Below are 20,110 nucleotides of genomic sequence, written 5' to 3' on the forward strand. Positions count from 1 at the left end.
GGAACATTTCACACAAAGATGGGCACAATAAAGGACAGAAACAGTATGGACTTAACAGAAGGAGAAGACAGTAAGAAGAGGTAGCAAGAAAACACAGAAGAACTATACAAAAAAGATCTTCATGACCCAGATAAACAATGGTCTCATCACTCACCTAGAACCCGACATCCTGGAATGTGAAGTCAAGTGGGTCTTAGGAAGAATCACTACCAACAAGGCTAGTGGAAGTGATGGAATTCCACTTGAGCTATTTCAAATCCTAAAAGATGATGCTGTGAAAGTGCTGCACTCAATATGCCAGCAAATTTGGAAAACTCAGCAGTGGCCATAGGACTGGAAAAGGTCAGTTCTCATTCCAATCCCAAAGAAAGGCAATGCCAAAGAATGCTCAAACTACGGCAAAAATGCACTCATCTCACACACTAGTAAAGTGATGCTCAAAACCCTCCAAGCCAGGCTTCAACAGTACGTGAACCATGAACTTGCAGATGTTCAAGCTGGATTTAGAAAAGGCAGAGGAACCAGAGATCAAATTGCCATCATCCACTGGATCATCGAAAAAGACAGAGAGTTCCAGAAAAACATCTACTTTTGCTTTATTGACTACACCAAAGCCTTTGACTGTGTGGATCACAACAAACTGTGGAAAATTCTGAAGGGATTAGAATACCAGACCACCTGACCTGCCTCCTGAGAAATCTGGATGCAGGTCAGGAACCAACAGTTAGAACTGGACATGCAACAACAGACTGGTTCCAAATCGGGAAAGGAGTACGTCAAGGCTGCATATTGTCACCCTGCTTATTTAACTTACATGCAGAGTACATCATGAGAAACGCTGGGCTGGAGGAAGCACAAGCTGGAATCAAGACTGCTGGGAGAAATATCAATAACCTCAGATATGCAGATGACACCACCCTTATGGCAGAAAGTGAAGAGGAACTCAAAAGCCTCTTGTTGAAAGTGAAAGAGGAGAGTGAAAAAGTTGGCTTAAAGCTCAACATTCAGAAAACGAAGATCATGGCATCGGGTCCCATCACTTCATGGCAAATAGATGGGGAAACAGTGGACACGGTGGCAGACTTTATTTTTCTGGGCTCCAAAATCACTGCAGATGGTGACTGCAGCAATGAAGTTAAAAGACGCTTACTCCTTGGAAGGAAAGCTATGACCAACCTAGATAGCATATTCAAAAGCAGAGACATTACTTTGCCAACAAAGGTCGGTCTAGTCAAGGCTATGGTTTTTCCAGTGGTCATGTATGGATGTGAGAGTTGGACTGTGAAGAAAGCTGAGCGTTGAAGAATTGATGCTTTTGAAGTGTGGTGTTGGAGAAGACTCTTGAGAGTCCCTTGGACTGCAAGGAGATCCAACCAGTCCATTCTAAAGGAGATCAGTCCTGGGTGTTCATTGGAAGGACTGATGTTGAAGCTGAAACTCCAATACTTTGGCCACCTGATGCAAAGAGCTGACTCATTTGAAAAGACCCTGATGCTGGGAAAGATCGAGGGCAGGAGGAGAAGGGGACGACAGAGGATGAGATGGTTGGATGGCATCACCGACTTGATGGACATGGGTTTGGGTGGACTCCGGAAGTTGGTGATGGACAGGGAGGCCTGGCGTGCTATGGTTCATGGGGTCACAAGAGAGTCGGACACGACTGAGTGACTGAACTAAACTGATCTGTTTTACATATGGTAATATAAGTTTCCTGGTTACTCTTTCCATACATCTCACCCTCTCCTCCCCTCTCCCCAAGTCCATAAGTCTATTCTCTATGTCTGTTTCTCCACTGCTGCCCTGTAAATAAATTCTTCAATACCATTTTTCTAGATTCCGTATATATGCATTAGAATATGATATTTATGTTTCTCTTTCTGAATTATTTCATTCTCTGTAGTAGGTTCTAGGTCCATCCATCAGATTAGAACTGACTCAAATGTGTTCCTTTTTATGGCTGAGTAATATTCCATTGTGTATATGTACCACAACTTCTTTATCCATTCATCTGTTGATGGACATCCAGGTTGCTTCCAGGTTCTAGCGACTGCCAATAGTGCTGCAGTGAACAATGGGATACATGTGTCTTTCTCAATTTTGGTTTCCTCAGGGTATATCCCTAGGAGTGGGATTGCTGGGTCACATGCTGGTTTTATTCCTAGTTTTTAAAGGAATCTCCATACCATCTTCCATAGTGGCTGTATCGATTTGCATTTACACCAACAGTGCAAGAGCATTCCCTCTTCTCCACATCCTCTCCAGCATTTATTGTTTGTAAACTTTTTGATGATGGCCATTCTAACTGGTGCAAGGTGTATCTGATATCTCACTGTAGTTTTAATTTGCATTTATCTAATAATGAGCATGTTAAAGCTCAACACTCAGAAAACTAGATCATGGCATCTGGTCCCATCACTTCATGGGAAATAGATGGGGAAACAGTGGAAACAGTGGCAGACTTTACTTTGGGGGGCTCCAAAATCACTGCAGATGGTGATCGCAGCCATGAAATTAAAAGACGCTTACTCCTTGGAAGGAAAGTTATGACCAACCTAGATAGCATATTGAAAAAGCAGAGACATTACTTTGCCAACCAAGGTCCGTCTAGTCAAGGCTATGGTTTTTCCAGTGGTCATGTACGGATGTGAGAGTTGGACTGTGAAGAAAGCTGAGTGATGAAGAATTGATGCTTTTGAACTGTGGTGTTGGAGAAGACTCTTGAGAGTCCTTTGGACTGCAAGGAGATCCAAGCAGTCCATTCTAAAGGAGATCAGTCCTGGGTGTTCTTTGGAAGGAATGATGCTAAAGCTGAAACTCCAATACTTTGGCTACCTCATGTGAAGAGTTGACTCACTGGAAAAGACTGAAGCTGGGAGGGATTGGGGGCAGGAGGAGAAGGGGATGACAGAGGATGAGATGGTTGGATGGCATCACCGACTTGATGGATATGAGTTTGGGTGCACTCCAGGAATTGATGATGGACAGGGAGGCCTGGCGTGCTGCAATTCATGGGGTCCCAAAAAGTCAGACACGACTGAGCGACTGAACTGAACTGAATAATGAGCGATGTTGAGCGTCTTTTCATGTGTTTGTTAGCCATCTGTATGTCTTCTTTGGAGAAATGTCTGTTTAGGTCTTTTCCCCACTTTTTGATTGCGTTGTTTTTCTGGCATTGAGTTGTGTGAGCTGCTTGTATATTTTAGAAATTAATCCTTTGTCAGTTGCTTCATTTGCTATGATTTTCTCCCATTCTGAGGGTTAGGGTTTCACTTTACTTGTACTTTCCTTTGCTGTGCAAAAGCTTTTAAGTTGAATCAGGTCCCACTAGTTTACTTTTGTTTTTATTTCCATTACTCTAGGAGATGGGTGATGCGAAGAGTTGACTCATTGGAAAAGACTCTGATGCTGGGAGGGATTGGGGGCAGGAGGAGAAGGGGACGACAGAGGATGAGATGGCTGGATGGCATCACTGACTCGATGGACTTGAGTCTGAGTGAACTCCGGGAGTTGGTGATGGACAGGGAGGCCTGGCATGCTGCGATTCATGGGGTCGCAAAGAGTCAGACACGACTGAGCGACTGAACTGAACTGAGGAGGTGGGTCAAAGAGGATCTTGCTTTGATTTATGTCAGAGTGTTCTTCCTATGTTTTCCTCTAAGAGTTTTATAGTTTCTGGTCTTTAAACCATTTTGAGTTTATCTTTGTGTATGGTGTTAGGAAGTATTCAAATTTCATTCTTTTACATGTAGCTGTCCACTTTTCCCAGCACCATTCATTGAAGAGGCTATCTCTGCCCCATTGTGTATTCTTGCCTCCTCTGTCAAAAATAAGGTACCCATAAGTGCATGGGTTTACTTCTGGGCTTTCTATCTTGTTCCGGTGGTCTGTATTTCTGTTTTTGTGCCAGTACTATACTGTCTTGATGACTATAGCTTTGTAGTATGATCTGAAGTCAAGAAGGTTGATTCCTCCAGCTCCATTCTTCTTTCTCAAGACTGCTTTGGCTATTCAGGGTCTTTTTGTTTCTATATGAATTGTGCGATTTTTTTGTTCCAGTTCTGTGAAAAATGTCAATGGTAATGATAGGGATTGCATTGAATCTGTAGATTGTGTTTGGTAGTATAGTCATTTTCACAATATTGATTCTTCGTACTCAGGAACATGGAGTATCTCTCCATCTGTTTATGTTGTCTTTGATTTCTTTCATTAGTGTCTTACAATTTTCTGTGAACAGTTCTTTTGTCTGCTTAGGTAAGTTTATTCCTAGATATTTAATTATTTCTGTTGCAATGGTGAATGGGATTGATTCCTTAATTTCTCTTTCTGATTTTTCATTGTTAGTACATAGAAATGCAAGTGATTTCTGTGTATTGATTTTGTATCCTGCAACTTTTTTAAATTCACTGATTAGCTCTAGTAATTTTCTGATACTATCTTCAGGGTTTTCTATGTACAGTATCATGTCATCTGTAAACAGTGAGAGCTTTACTTCTTTTCTGATCTGGATTCCTTTTAGTTTTCTTCTCTGATTGTTGTAGCTAGGACTTCCAGAACTATGTTGAATAATGGTGAAAGTGGACACCCTTGTCTTGTTCCTGATCTTAGGGGGAATGCTTTCAGTTTTTCACCGTTGAGAATTCTGTTTGCTACAGGCTTATCATATATTGCCTTTACTATGTTGAGGTTGGTACCTTCTATGCCCATTTTTTGAAGAGTTTTAATCATAAATAGGTGCTGGATTTTGTCAAAGGCTTTTTCTGCATCTATTTAGATTACATTATGGTTTTTATCTTTCAATTTGTTAATATGGTGTACCACACTGACTGATTTGTGTATATTGAAGAATCCTTGCATTCCTGGAATAAACCCAACTTGATCATGGTGTATGAGCTTTTTGATGTGTTGCTGAATTCTGTTTGCTAAAATTTTGTTGAGGATTTTTGCATCTATGTTCATCAGTGATAGTGGCCTGTAGTTTTCTTGTGTTGTTTTCGTCTGGTTTTGGTATCAGGGTGATGGTGGCCTTGTAGACTGAGTTTGGAGGTATTCCTTCCTCTGCAATTTCTTGAAGGATTTAGAAGGATAGGCATTAGCTCTTCTCTAAATGTTTGAGAGAATTTTCTTGTGAAGCCATCTGGTCCTGGGCTTTTGTTCTTTGGGAGATTTTTTATCACAGCTTCAATTCCAGTGCTTGTAATTGGGTTGTTCATAATTTCTATTTCTTCCTGGTTCAGTCCTAGAAGATCGAACTTTTCTAAGATCTGTCCATCTCTTCCAGGTTATCCATTTTATTGCCATATTGTTGTTCATAATAGTCTCTTATAATCCTCTGTATTTCTGCATTGTCTGTTGTAACCTCTCCTTTTTCATTCCTAATTTTGTTGATTTGATTCTTTTTTCTTGATGAGTCTGGCTAAGGATTTGTCAATTTTGTTTATCTTCTCAAAGAACCAGCTTTTAGTTTTATTAATCTTTACTATTCTTTCATTTCTTTTTCATTTATTTCTGCTTGGATCTTTCTGATTTCTTTCCATCTACTAACTTTGGCAGTGTTTTGTTCTTCTTTTTCCAGTTGTTTTAGGTGTAAAGTTAGGTTGTCTATTCGATGTTTTTCTTGTTTCTTGAGGTAGGATTGTATTGCTATAAACTTCCCTCTTAAACTGCTTTGTTGCATCCCATAGGTTTTGTCGTGTTTTGTCATTTGTTTCTAGAAATTTTTTAATTTCCCTTTTGACTTCTTCAGTAACCTGCTGGTTATTTAGAAACGCATTGTTTAATCTCCCCTGTGTTTCTTACAGCTTTTTCTTGTTAATTGATATCTAGTCTCATAGCATTGTGGTCAGAGAAGATGCTTGATACGATTTCAATTTTCTTAAATTTACTGAGGTTTGATTTGTGACCTAAGATGTGGTCTATCCTGGAGAATGTTCCATGTGCACTTGTATTCTTATGCATTTGGATGGAATGTCCTAAAGATATCAATGAGATCCATCTCATCTACTGTATCATTTAAGACTTGTGTTTCCTTATTAATTTTCTGTTTTGATTATCTGTCCATTGGTGTGAGTGGGGTGTTAAAGTCTCCTACTATTATTGTGTTACTGTCAATTTCTCCTCTATGTCTGTTAGTGCTTGTCTTGTGTATGGAGGTGCTCCTATGTTGGGTGCACAGATATTTACAATTGCTATGTCTTCCTCTTGGATTGATCCCTTGATCATTATGTAGTGTCCTTCCTTATCTCTTGCAATATTCTTTATTTTAAGGTCTATTTTGTGTGATATGAGGATTGCTACTCCAGCTTTCTTTTGCTTCCCATCTGCATGGAATATATTTTTTCATCCTGTCACTTTCAGTCTATATGTGTCTTTAGGTCTGAAGTGCATTTCTTGTAGACAGTGTATATATGGATCTTGTTTTTGGATCCATTCAGCTAGTCTGTGTCTTTTGGTTGGAGCATTTAATCCATTTACATTTGAAGTAATTATTGATATATATGTTTCTACTGCCATTTTTAAATTGTTTGAGGTCGATTTTGTAGATCTTTTTTCTTCTTTTGTATTTCTTGACTATATAAGTCCCTTTAACATTTGCTGTAAAACTGGTTTGGTGGTACTGAATTCTCTTAACTTTTGCTTGTCTGTAAAGCTTTTTATTTCTCCATCAATTCTGAATAAGATCCTTGCTGGGTACAGCAATCTTGGTTGTAGATTTTTCCCTTTTAGTACTTTAAATACATCCTTCCATTCCCTTCTGGCCTGCAGAGTTTCTGTTGGAAGATCAACTGTTAAACATACGGGGCTTCCCTTGTATGTTACTTGTTGCTTTTCCCTTGCTGCTTTTAATACTTTCTTTGTGTTTAGTCTTTGTTAGTTTGATTAGTATGTGTCTTGGCATATTTCTCCTTGGGTTTATCCAGTATGGGGCTCTTTGTGCCTCTTAGACTTGATTCACTATTTCCTTTTCCATGCTGGGGAAATTTTCAACTATAATCTCTTGGAAAATTTTCTCATACCCTTTCTTCTTCTCTTCTTCTGGGATCCCTATAACTCAAATGTTGGTGTGTTTGATATTGTCCCAGCGGTCTCTGAAACTTTCCTCAGTTCTTTCCATTCTTTTTACTTTATTCTGCTCTTCAGAAGTTAATTCCACCATTTTATCTTCCAGCTCACTGATTCGTTCCTCTGCTTTAGATTTGTTTACTATTTTGAGACAAGCTCCCTGACTTGTCACAGATCAGGTCTTCTGAATAGCACTACTCTATAACTAAAGTGTTTTTCATAAAATTTCAATAAGCAATGTAAATTTAAGTAAAAATTTAAGATATCACAATTCCAGACCCCGGTTCGATTCCTGGGTCAGGAAGATCCACTGGAGAAGGGACAGGCTACCCACTCCAGTATTCCTGGGCTTCCCTTGTGGCTCAGCTGGTAAGGAATTCACCTGCAATGCAGGAGACCTGGGTTCAATTCCTGGGTTGGGAAGATTCCCTGGAGAAGGGAAAGGCTACCCACTCCAGTATCCTGGCCTAGAGAATGGACTGCATAGTCCATGGAGTTGCAAAGAGTCGGACATGACTGAATGACTTTCACTTTCATTTACCAACTACATGTCTGCGATTCCTTGGTGGCTCAGTTCAGTTCAGTTCATTTCAGTCACTCAATCGTGTCCGACTCTTTGCGACCCCATGAATCGCAGCATGCCAGGCCTCCCTGGTGGCTCAGACGGTAGGAAAAAAAATCTGTCTGCAGTGCAGGAGACCCAGCTTCAGTCCCTAGGTTGGGAAGATCTTCTGGAGAAGGGAATGGCAACCCACTCCAGTATTCTTGCCTGTAGAATTCTATGGACAGAGGAGCTACAGTCCATGGGGTTGCAAAGAGGTGAACACAATGAAGTGACTAACACTTTCAACTACATGTCCAAAATCTGACTAAGCATTTTGAGATGGGCTGGGGAAGAGACCTAGGAGTACTGGGGTGAGGGAAGCTGGGGTTGGATGGGAGGAGTGTGGTTAACATATTCAATTTAAAAGCTGACCATCTAGTAGAAACATGTAGAGCTAATCTAAGAAACTCTGGGAACTAGCTCCCTTGTATTTTCAACAATCTCAGTGTCAGTAATAACAATGCTGTGATTTTTCTCCTCAATGGAGCAATAGAGATAACAAGGCTGAAATCAAAGACAGACACTTTGTCCTTAAAGAGTGGAAGAATCTTCTTTTGAAGGATTCTTCACACCTCTGAAGAAGTACATCAAAATCAATTAAGCTTTGAAGTCTATGCTTTGTTTCAGGAAGGGGTCACTTTCTGCTGCTTACTCAAGGAATTCGGAAATGTGAAATAAGGAACTGCCTGAAATTTCTTCAGTTAATTTTATTTTGATCATCCTACAAGCATTTTTTTCAGGAATTAATCAGAGCAATTAGAAAGGAAATAATGTTATCCAGAAGGGAAAAAATGAAGAGCTAAGAAAGAGGTCTCTAGACTAAACCACCACCACCACCACCACACGGATTTGATCCCTGGGTCAGGAAGATCCCCTAAAGAAGGGCATGGCAACCCACTCCAGTATTCTTGTTGGGAAAATCCCAAGAACAGAGAAGTCTGGTGGGCTACAGTCCACAAGGTTGCAAAGAGTTGGACAGGACTAAAGCCACTGAGCACACAACCAACAAGGACCTACTGTATATCACAGGGAACTCTGCTCAGTATTCTTAAAAACCTGAATGGAAAAGAATTTGATAAAGAACAGATACAAGTATATGTTTAAGTGAATAACTTTGTTGAACAGCTGAAACTAACACAACATTGTTAATCAATTATACTCCAATATAAAATAAAAGTTTAAAAAAAAAAAGTGATCTCTAAAGAAACCAAGGTGGATATTAAGAAAAGATGTACTCTGGCAAGGAAGAAACTTTAATTCTATAAATTAAATACAGAGGGAGCACAACTATTAATATAAGAGAAACAAATCACCAAGTAAATATGAGAGCTTAGATTTATAAGCATATTAGAAGAGCTAAAAAGCTTAAAACAGGAGAGAATTCTGAATAATACCAAGACCAATACAAAAGTCTCAGAATTGTATTCCAAACATGAAAAGTTAAGGGAAAACGAAGGCTTACATCTGGGGAGAGAGTTGATGTAATATGAAGAGCTAACAAAAAATGAATAATTATTTAATTTCCATTTTATTCCTAGTGGCTCTCCTACAGAGAATGATCTTCACAAGATGAATGAAAAACCAAATACAAAAGGACACATACTATTCCATTTATATAAAGTTCAAAATATGCAAAATAACCTATAACATTAGAAATCAGGGTAATGGTTACCTTGGGGCATAGCACCAACTGTGAAGGGGCCTTAGGATACAGATGTGTTCACTTTGTGAAAATTCATCAAGCTGTACACTTAAGTTGTGTTGATATTTTGTATGTATGTGCTAATAAAAAGTTAAAAAGAAAAAGAAACTAAGTCCAAAGTGTTAAGATTGGCAAGGAGCTCACCTCACTCTATTAAAAGCTAAAGCTTAGTTCAGTTCTCTGGTCCAAATGACCCAACGATCTGAAAACTGACAAATCACTGAGGTTAATCTCTGAGTACCCATGAAGCTAAGGAGTCGAAAGAACTGAGATTAGCAAGTATTTTTCAAATTTAATAAAAAATGGGTCAGAAGGGGTATGGAAGAATAGATCTCAGGAACTGTATACTATACCAAGTAGCATAATATCAATGCTGAGTAAAAAGTCATGACACAAAGTGGGTATTAAAGACTTACTGAGTAAATAAATGTACTAAGTGAAGTGAAGTCGCTCAGTCGTGTCCAACTCTTTGCGACCCCATAGACTGTAGCCTACCAGGCTCCTCTGTCCATGGGATTTTCCAGGCAATAGTACTGGAGTGGATTGCCATTTCCTTCTCCAGGGGATCTTCCCAACCCAGGGTTTGAACCCAGGTCTCCCGCACTGTAGACAGATGCTTTAGCGTCTGAGCCACCAGGGAAGTCCATTTAATTTTAGTGACTTACTAAGAGAGTGTGTACTCTCTGAATCAAGATAGTCTTTCTCTCTGAAACTGGAAAGATTTAAGATAATATGTGAGTTTTAGGAGTGAATCAGATGAAGAAAATCTAACCTAAGACAAACACAAAGATTTAGAAGTAAGTTTCAAATCTATTTTTTAAATGTACGTGGGTATATAGACAGAATTTATTATGTGTACTTTCTTAATTGATAATTAAAATTTGCTTAAAAGAAAATGTGCTTAAAAAAATAAAATGTGCTTGCATAAGAACACAATCTAATCAAGGGCAATTCAAAAGTAATGGAAGAAAACAAAACAAATTTTTAACAGCAGTTGCATCCAACTAGTAGAATATAAGGTTATTCTATTGTTATTTATTTTTCTAAAGTGTCTTTAACAAACAGTATCTAACTTCACCAGATGTTATGAGAATTTCAATGACAGTGGGACAGTACTTCACACAGTACCTAACACCTCAATAAATGGAAGGTACTAAAAATGTATACCATCATAAATTATTTAACCATATGTTTTTATGCTGTATAGTTTTAGGGATGCCCACTAATCTGCCATAGTATTTTCATTATTCAAGTTATACAAAGTTTTAACATCAGAAAAAAAATCTACTTTTTAATTAAACACAAATCACTCTTACCTTTCGCAATTCAACTGTCACTTCATTTCTGTGTCTTCGCATTGTCTGTAAGAAAAACAAAAATTTCATTATCTAAATATTGATACTGCTAGTATAAATTAAGGTCTCTGGCATTTATTTTTTTTAGATTTTATTCTTAAAGATTAAGGATTAATCAGTTTTAGACTTTAAATGATGAACTATAGGAAGCTAAAAAGTCAAAACTCCTGTCTATTTTACTGGATACCTGTTGCTTAGTTCTGTGGGGAGTGGGAGACAGAGCTCAGCCGCCTAAGACCCATGCCCGTGTCCTAACTGCACCCAGGTTTCTATGGGGAATTATATACTCTCCACTTTGTAGTCTTGATGGAACCATCTATTAAAGCATCTCCAAAAAAAGAAAAAAGAAAATCATCTCACTCTCTCCTAGCATAAACAGCATGAGCTCCAACTCTGCCAACAGAACTCTTCCCTGTAACTCTGAACCCAGAGCAAAATAGAAAGGGGGTAATTTTTTTTAAAAGCATGTTAATTACCAAAGGAAGTATCTGGATAAGGCAGTGAGCCATGCCTATTTCTGAACTTGCTATATCCCTAGTTATCTGGTGTCTCTACTCATTCGATGAACTACCTCATAGTCTTCCAATATGGTTTTGCTTTTAAGTCAGCCAGAACCAATTTTTTATGCCTGCAACTAATGTATTCTATCTCAAACAATTAATATTTCAAAAAAGTAAATTAGTCATTGTTATGACCTTAAAAATCACATAAAAATGAAAATAAACTTTAGACAGGTATTTTGTATCAAAAGATAAAGAAGTATCCTTCTAAGTTTACTAAGAGGCTCTTTCATAAATGTCTTAATAGCAATTATTAAAATAACTAGATATCTCTGGTAGTTCAGCTGGTAAAGAATCCGCCTGCAACGCAGGAGACCTAGGTTCAATCCCTGGGTTGGAAAGATCCCCTGGAGGAGGGCATGGCAACCCACTCCAGTATTCTTGCCTGCAGAATCCCCACGGACAGAGGAGCCTGGCGTGTTGCAGTCTATGGTTTTGCAAAGAGTCGGATATGAATGAGCAACTAAGGACAGCACATATATCCCTTCTCCCCTTAACACAGTGATATAATGGATTATTTGATTACACATACAAATACAGTAAATGTTTACATTTTTAGAATAAAGGCCACATGTCATGATGTATTATTTTAATACACTGCTAGACGCAATATGTTATTAATATTATTCTATTTAATGATCTTTTGCTATTGTGCCTCTGTCAAGTTTTCTTAAACTGCAGTGATAAATTAATCTCTTTGTAGGAAAAAGAATCCCATGGAACCCAAATTATAAACTTTGTTAAATACACTGAAATATTAATCTAGATATAAACTCATGCTTAAAGACAGATATATATTTAATGTAAAGAAAACTGCCAAACAAAATTCAAATTAGTAACATTTATTTGATGTGATGGAAAGAGGAACTGCTAAAACTATTACTTCTAATAGGGTTCAACAGTAAAAAGAGCCCTGAATATAATTCTATATTTAATGTTTCTGGGTTAGGCTTCAACACTATTAATACAGAGAATGCTTTATGTATTGATTAATCATACAAATTATAATAAATGTTGAACAAATACAAATATTAATGAAGTGTTATCTGATCACTCTGTAAAGAAAGCTGTCTTTATTCACCTGAAAAACTACCAATTGTCAAAATCTGCCTGTATAAACTGTTTGCCTAATCCTACCATTACTAAAACTGGAAGAGAAAGGTATTCTGATTGCAATAACTACTACACTCAATTGTTTACAACTGTTTAAATAGAGTACACAAGGACTTCCCTGGTGGTCCAGTGGTTAAGAATACGCCTGCCAACTCAGGGGACACGTTCGATCCCTGGTCCAGGAAGATCCCACCTGGAGCAAAGCAACTAAGCCCACGTGCTGCAACTACTGAAGCCCTGGAGCACGTGCTCTGCAGCAAGAGAAGCCGCCGCAACGAGATGCCCATGAACAGCAACTGGAGAGTAGCCACCGCTCTCTATAAGCAGAGAAAGCCTGAAGGCAGCAAGATCCAGCGCAGTTAAAAACAGTTAAAAAAACAAGATAGTAGACAACAAAAAAGTCTCAGGCAGCCTATCTCTTCGAAAAGTATGATCAAGTTACTGCCACACTGTAATTTCCATTAAAATACTACTTCAGCAAGGCTAGAAGTGGTGGGTTAACTTCTAAAGTACTCTAAATAAATGAGGAATCTACACTTCAGAGGAAGTTAGTTAGCATGTGAAGTGCCCAAATCAGGAGTTAATTCCCAATTAGTAAGTGCTTCGAATATCAACTTCTGAATTTAGACACTTGTTTGTTAATTAATGTAAGAGATGTTGGAAATGATTTTTTATTGCTGAACTGGATTTGTTCAAGACATATGGATTAACTAGGTATACTGTACAAGTGCCTTGAGTCTTACCTGTTTGCAGTTTAAGAATCTGACAAGCCCTACAGAGAAGTTTTTGAGTCTAAGTGATTCTGTAGCCCACCTCATCTTGAAAGATTTTGTTCCCTAATTCTAGTCAGATCTTCCTGGTGTCTTAGTGTTAGTCGCTCAGTTGTGCCCGACTCTTTGCGACCCCATGGACTGTAGTTCACCAGGCTCCTCTGTCTATAAGATTTTCCAGGAAAGGATACTGGAGTGGGTTGCCATTTCCTTCTCCAGGGGATCTTTCCAACCCAGGGATCAAACCCAGGTCTCCTGCAGGGTTAAGTTTTACTGCTAGGTGGTAGTTCAGGATCTAAAAGAGCTAAACTCATAAAACAAGCTCCATGACTCTTGTGACTGCTAGCCAAGACACACTTGTGTAAGAATTAACAGCAAATTCTGTCTAAGCCTTATTTTATTATAACTCACTGGGAATTCCCTGGCACTTCAATGGTTAGGACTCAGCACTTTCACTGAAGACCTGGGTTCAATCCCTGATTGGGGAACTAAGATCCCACAAGTCATACAGCATGGTCAAAAACAATAATAATAATAGTATAACTCACTGGTAGTAAGATTTCTAAGGAAAATCACCTATTACCCTTACCTATCTATACAGTTAAAGGCCTTCTATTCATCCAAAAGAACCTATGGGTGTACATGGCCAAATGGCTTAGGTCAGTCAGCAATAGGTACTATCATCTATGGCACAAGTACCTTTGAATTAGTCATCATTTACTCTCCACTCTGTTTAAGTTATAGAAAAAGGCTTCATCTTAGGGCCTCTCCTTCCTTACATTCTTCCCAAGTGATCTCATCTACTCTTACATCTTCAATTACAATTTGAAGACCCCTCCCAAGTATCTATTCTGCTCTCTCTCCTGGGCTTCAAATCTGTAAGTACAATATTCACTCTTTCTTCAAAAATTTACTAAATCCAACCTAAATGCTCCACACAACATGCCTGCAACTAGGAGGCAAATATAGCAATTATAGTGTAGTGCTGCTGCTGCTAAGTCGCTTCAGTCGTGTCCGACTCTGTGCGACCCCATAGACGGCAGCCCACCAGGCTCCCCCGTCCCTGGGATTTTCCAGGCAAGAACACTGGAGTGGGTTGCCATTTCCTTCTCCAATGCATGAAAGTGAAAACTGAAAGTGAAGTCGCTCAGTCGTGTCCGACTCTTCGAGACCCCATGGACTGCAGCCCACCAGGCTCCTCCATCCATGGGATTTTCCAGGCAAGAGTACTGGAGTGGGGTGCCATTGCCTTCTCCGATAGTCTAGTACAGTGGTCAGCAAACCGTAGCCTGTGGGCCAATTCTGACAAGCTGTCTACTTTTGCAGGGCCCCACAGGAATAGTTTGTACATTTTTAAGTGATTACAGTATAAAGGATAGTAAATGTCTATATGATACCTTTATTTTTGTCTCTTGGCCCCTCAAAGCCTGTAATATTTACTACCTGTCCTTTTAAGAAAAGTTTGCCAGCAGCTGGTCTAGGGGAAAAGATGGTAATAACACGCAGTAATACAAATGTGTTAATTGTTAAGATAGGAAAATAAATAATAAAGTTCTATATCAGAAAGAGACATGATCAGAGGGTCAGGAAAGGGCTCAATGAAGAATTAAAATATGTGTGCCTATGTGTAAATTTAGGGATAGGGGACAGATTACTGCAAGGCCTCAAACTCAGCGCTTATAAATACCACACCTGCTCCCTGATCTTCCCCCACAGAAAAAACCACCACTTACGCTTCCATGAATATTCCCAGTACCAGGAAACAGTGCAACCACCCAAACAGTTCAAGAGCCCCAATCCTGGTAGATCGTCCATGTCTACTCACTCTGCAATTCTCTGACATCCAACAAGGTCAACAAAACAGGATTCAAACCTTCCAGCCTTACCGCCACCATCCTAGACTACTAAGCCACCATCATGTCAACTGGATCATTACTAGTCTCCTAACTAGTCTCCTTCTATGCACTGAACCAGTTTTCCATAATGTAGCCAGAGCATTCTTTTTTTAATGCAAACCTGTGTTCTAATTCTCTTGAATAAAATCTTTCAATGAATTTTTTTAATCTAGAATCTTTCACTTCACCAAAAAAAAAAAAAAAAAGTTACCAGGACAGTCAAACCAAAACCCAACGGACAAAATCTACAACAATGGGTGATAAGGCACACCCATGAATTCTCAAATACAAGAAGGTTAAATCTGGTTAAATCACCAACTATAGGACTGACATGTTCTTAGCATATCTGCCGAAGGAAATGGGCAGAAGTAACTGGGTAATTGAAGGAGGAGAACCCCAAATCTTGAATCTCTAGAATTTAGAAAGGCAGTTTGAGGATAGCTGCAAATGAAAGGGACAAAACAGTCTAAGAAATGACGAGAGCAGACTCAAACGAGAGGCTGAAGTCCTCCTTCCTGGGAAAAGCCCTGTAACTGAAACGAAATTTCTGGGAGAAGAATTCCAAGTGATTAAGACAGGCACAACTAGGGCAAAATAGAGAGAGGATCCAGAAGAAAGTGGGTGAGTGAAAAAGAGCCAGATCTCAGAAAATAGGAATATATATATATATATATTTATAAAACCATTTTTAAAAAAAGAAGGGGGTCTAGAGTAGCATGGCTAGAAAAGCTACCCTGACCCCTCCCTCACTCTGAAAAGCTCAGGAAAACGTATCATAAAATGAACAACATGAAAGGACTGGGATCAAATTCTACGTCATAAGACACAAGGAACAGAATGACCCATTAAAACACAACAGGTAAAAATTACATCCTAGAGAATGACAGAAAACGTGGAAGAACATTATTATTCAGAAAAACTAAAAAATGAGGTAACAGAAATGAAAGAATTTGAAAATTTTGAAAATTTCAGAAAGAAAACCTGGCCACGAACAATCATACAAAAGATAATGCTTAAGAGATACAGAATGTGCAAAGAAATAAAATTTTAATAAAAAAGAAATGAAGGTGAAAATTATTAGAAATAACAATAAAGACAATAATTAAAAAAGAAAAATTCTAAAACTAAAAGACCTGAAATAAAATACTGAAAAAGCACACAAAGTACTGGGAAATCAATCCAGAAAAACCAATACCAAGATACATTAGAAAGACTAATGGATTTCAAAAAAAGAAAAGAAAAATGCCTCTGGACATCTCTATGTAGGGTAGGTCTAATAAATGAGCTCAACAAGGTCACAGAATACAAGATAAAAACACAAAAGTCAGTTTGTATGTCTACACACATGGGCATCAAAACTACCTCAGAGACTGTTCCAATTTCATTCTTTTACACGCAGCTGTCCAGTTTTCCCAGCACCACTTACTGAAGAGACTGTCTTTTCTCCATGGTATATTCCTGTCTCCTTTGTCATAGATTAATTGACCACAGGTGTGTGGGGTTACTTCTGGACTTTCTATCCCATTCCACTGATTTATATTTCTGTTTTTGTGCCAGTATCATACTGCTTTGATTACTTCAGCTTTGTAGTAGAGTCTGAAGTCAGGGAGCCTCATTCCTCCAGCAATAAACTAACAATGCACACATGGGCATCAAAATGAAAAATACAAAGAATATCATTAATAATTTCTCAAAAAAAAATACTTAGGTATGATCCTAACAATACATGTACAGGATACAGATGTTAAAATGAAACAACACTGATGAAGGAATTTAAGAATCTTAAAAATGTAAAGACATACTGTGTTTATGGACTGGTAGACTCAAGTTGATGTCAATTCTTCTCATAATGATATACAGATTTAGCACAATTCCTTTCAAATACCGATAATACTGTTCTAAGCTTATGTAGAAAGCCAAAGTAATTAGCACAGCTAACAATTTTGTGGAGAAAAAAGTGAGAGGAATTAGTCTATCTAACTTCCAGATTTATGATATAGCTACAGTAATAAACACTGCGTGATACACGTGGAGAGATCCATACACTGATCAAAGGAACAGAAGAGAGGACCCCACACAGACCTGCACAAACATGCTGAATCGCCTTCTGACAGAGGCATGAAAATAATTCAACAGAGGAAAGCTAGACTCTTCAACAAATGATGGTATTCAGGTAGACGTTAACAGACAAGTATATGAACCTCAACTTGAAGACTCATACCTCATACAAACTGATCATGTTGAAATTTAAAACTAGGATATGGAACTAGGCAAAGAATTCTTAGACTTTCCCTAAAAGCATGATCCATAAAAGGAAAAACCAATAAATGGAACTTCATCAAAATTTAAAATTTTACTCTTAGAAAGCTTCCATGTGGAAAGGATGAAAAGCTTCCATGTAGAAACTGAAAATGAAATATTGTCAATGACACTATTATAGAGAACTCTTAGAATATTAGAACAATTAAATTAGAAAATAGGCAAAAGAAATGAAGAGATATTACATCAAAGAGGATATACAGATGGCAAATAAATCCATGAAAAGATGTTCAATATTATTAACCATTAGGGAAATGCAAATTAAAACCAAATGAGATATTACTACACACCTACCAGAACAGCTAAATTAAACAACTGAGACAATACCAAACACTGAGGAAGATGCAGAGAAACTCATGCACTGCTGGTGGAATGTAAAGCAGTATCCGGAAAATCATTTTTTTTTTTTAAACTAAACACGCAAATACTCTGGACTTAGCAACTACTAAACATTCATCCCAAAGAAATGAAAACTTATACTTCATAAATGTACACAAATGTTGGTAGCAGCTTTATTCATTCATGACAGCCCAAACCTGGAACCCAGACATCCTTTGTAGTTTAAAAGAAATTTTGGTACATCCATACCACAAAATGCTTCCCAACAATAAAAAGAAAAGAGGGACTTTTCTGGCAGTCCAGCGGTTAAGACTCCACGCTATCACTGCAGGGGGTTTGGGTTTGATCCCTAGTTAGGGAACTAAGATCCTGCACACCACGTGGTGTGGCCAAAATAAACATATTTTTAAAAAATGAATGAACTATTGATACAAGCAACAGCCTGGATGAATCTCTAGGATTCACGTTCTGTTGAAGCCTGGCTTGAAGAACTTTGAGCATTACTTTGCTAGCATGTGAAATGAGTGCAATTATGTGGTAGTTTGAACATTTTTTGGCACTGGAATGAAAACTGACCTTTTCCAATCCTGTGGTCACTACCGAGTTTTCCAAATTTGCTGGAAGGTTGAGTGCAGAACTTTTGCAGCATCATCTTTTAGGATTTGAAATAGCTCAAGTGGAATTCCATCACATCCACTAGCTTTGTTCATAGTGATGCTTCCTAAGGCCCACTTGACTTCACACTCCAGGGTGTCTGGCTCTAGGTGTGATCACACCACTGTGGTTATCTGGGTCATTAAGATCTTTTTTGTATAGTTCTTCTGTGTATTCTTGTCACCTCTTCTTACTGTCTTCTCCTTCTGTTAGGTTCATACCGTTTCTGTCCTTTATTGTGCCCATCTTTGCATGAAATGCTCCCTTGGTATCCCTAATTGTCTTCAAGAGATCTCTGGTCTTTCCCATTCTATTGTTTTCCTCTTTCTTTGCATGGATCACTGAGGAAGGTCTTCTTATTACTCCTTGCTATTCTTTGGAATTCAGATGCTATCTTTCCTCTTCTTTTTTGCCTTTCACTTCTCTTCTTTTCTCAGCTATTTGTAGGGGCTCCTCAGACAACCATTTTGCCTTTTTGCATTTCTTTTTCTTTGAGATGGTTTTGATCACAGCCTCTTGTACCATGTTACAAACCTCCGTCCATAGTTCTTCAGGCACCTATCAGATCTAATCCTTTGAATCTATTTATCACTTCCATTGTATAATTGTAAGGGATTTCCTTTAGGTCATACCTGTATGGCCTAGTGGTGTTCCCTACTTTCTTCAATTTAAGTCTTAATTTGGCAATAGGGAGATCATGATCTGAGTCACAGTCGGCTCCCGGTTTTGTCTTTGCTGACTGTATAGAGCTTCTCCATCTTCGGCTCTACATGTGGACATCACCAGATGGTCAATACCGAAATCAGGTTGATTACAATTTTTGCAGCTGAAGATGGAGAAGCTCTTGACTGTATATATATCAATGTTTTACAATATGTTACCATTGGAAGAAACTGAATAAACGGTCTCTCCGTATTATGTTCTACATTTGCATATGATGTTACAATTATCTCAAAATAAAGGTCAATTTTTTTAAACCTTTAAAGGAAACTCCCTGGTGGTCCAGTGGTTAGGACTCCATGCTTACACTGCTGAGGGCGTGAGTTAGACTCCTGATCCAGGAACTAAGATCGCATAAGCTATGCGGTACAGCCACAAACTACCAAAAAAGAAAAAAGATCAATAGACAAAAAAAAAACTAAAAAATAAAAAGATATATTTTACATCAGATGCTGAGGAGGAGGAGGGGAAGAAGTCATAATCAATTTCCGAACTGTACATAACAGGGAATCAATAGATAATAACTAAAATAGAAGAAACCAAATAAAGCTAACTAGCCACCATAACAAAAATACAAACCTATAAAATATCAGAAAGAATCACCTAGAACTATTTCACACATAAATATATGGGAACAGGGAAGAAATAAGGTAGAGAGCTCAAGGAAATTAGGCTACCTATGACTTCACAATGTATGAAAATGAATTATATATGTGTATGACGAAATGAAACTTCAAGAAAAGTAATAAAAAAAAAAAATCATGAAGCTAAATGTGCATCCAGTTAGTGGCACAGTCATACTATCGCCTGTAACCTTCAACACAGTAATTTGTATATCCCCAGACAACTCTAAAATGTACTCGTATAATTATTACTTTACTAAAATTTTGCCTTTTTAAAACAGGCCCTATATGACATATGGTTTACATATAATTTCATGCTGTTTTAGAGCCATCAGAAGCCTCTATCAACTCCAGGTTACGAATCTCTACATTAAAAGTAGATAATTTCAGAAAAGGA

At 38.2% G+C, this 20,110-nt stretch overlaps 1 protein-coding gene across 2 annotated transcripts in view; it reads right to left on the bottom strand.

Moving 5' to 3' along the window:
- KPNA3 (karyopherin subunit alpha 3) overlaps positions 1-20,110 on the bottom strand; it is a 94,989-nt gene that overhangs the window by 37,733 nt on the left and 37,146 nt on the right. For both annotated transcript variants that reach the window (XM_055542193.1, XM_055542194.1), the window contains exon 2: positions 10,682-10,726. In XM_055542193.1, coding sequence (XP_055398168.1) covers positions 10,682-10,726 — 45 coding nt within the window. The remainder of the gene's footprint in view (positions 1-10,681; positions 10,727-20,110) is intronic.

The sequence above is a fragment of the Bubalus kerabau genome, chromosome 12, assembly GCF_029407905.1.
Source record: "Bubalus kerabau isolate K-KA32 ecotype Philippines breed swamp buffalo chromosome 12, PCC_UOA_SB_1v2, whole genome shotgun sequence".
NCBI lineage: Eukaryota > Metazoa > Chordata > Mammalia > Artiodactyla > Bovidae > Bubalus > Bubalus kerabau.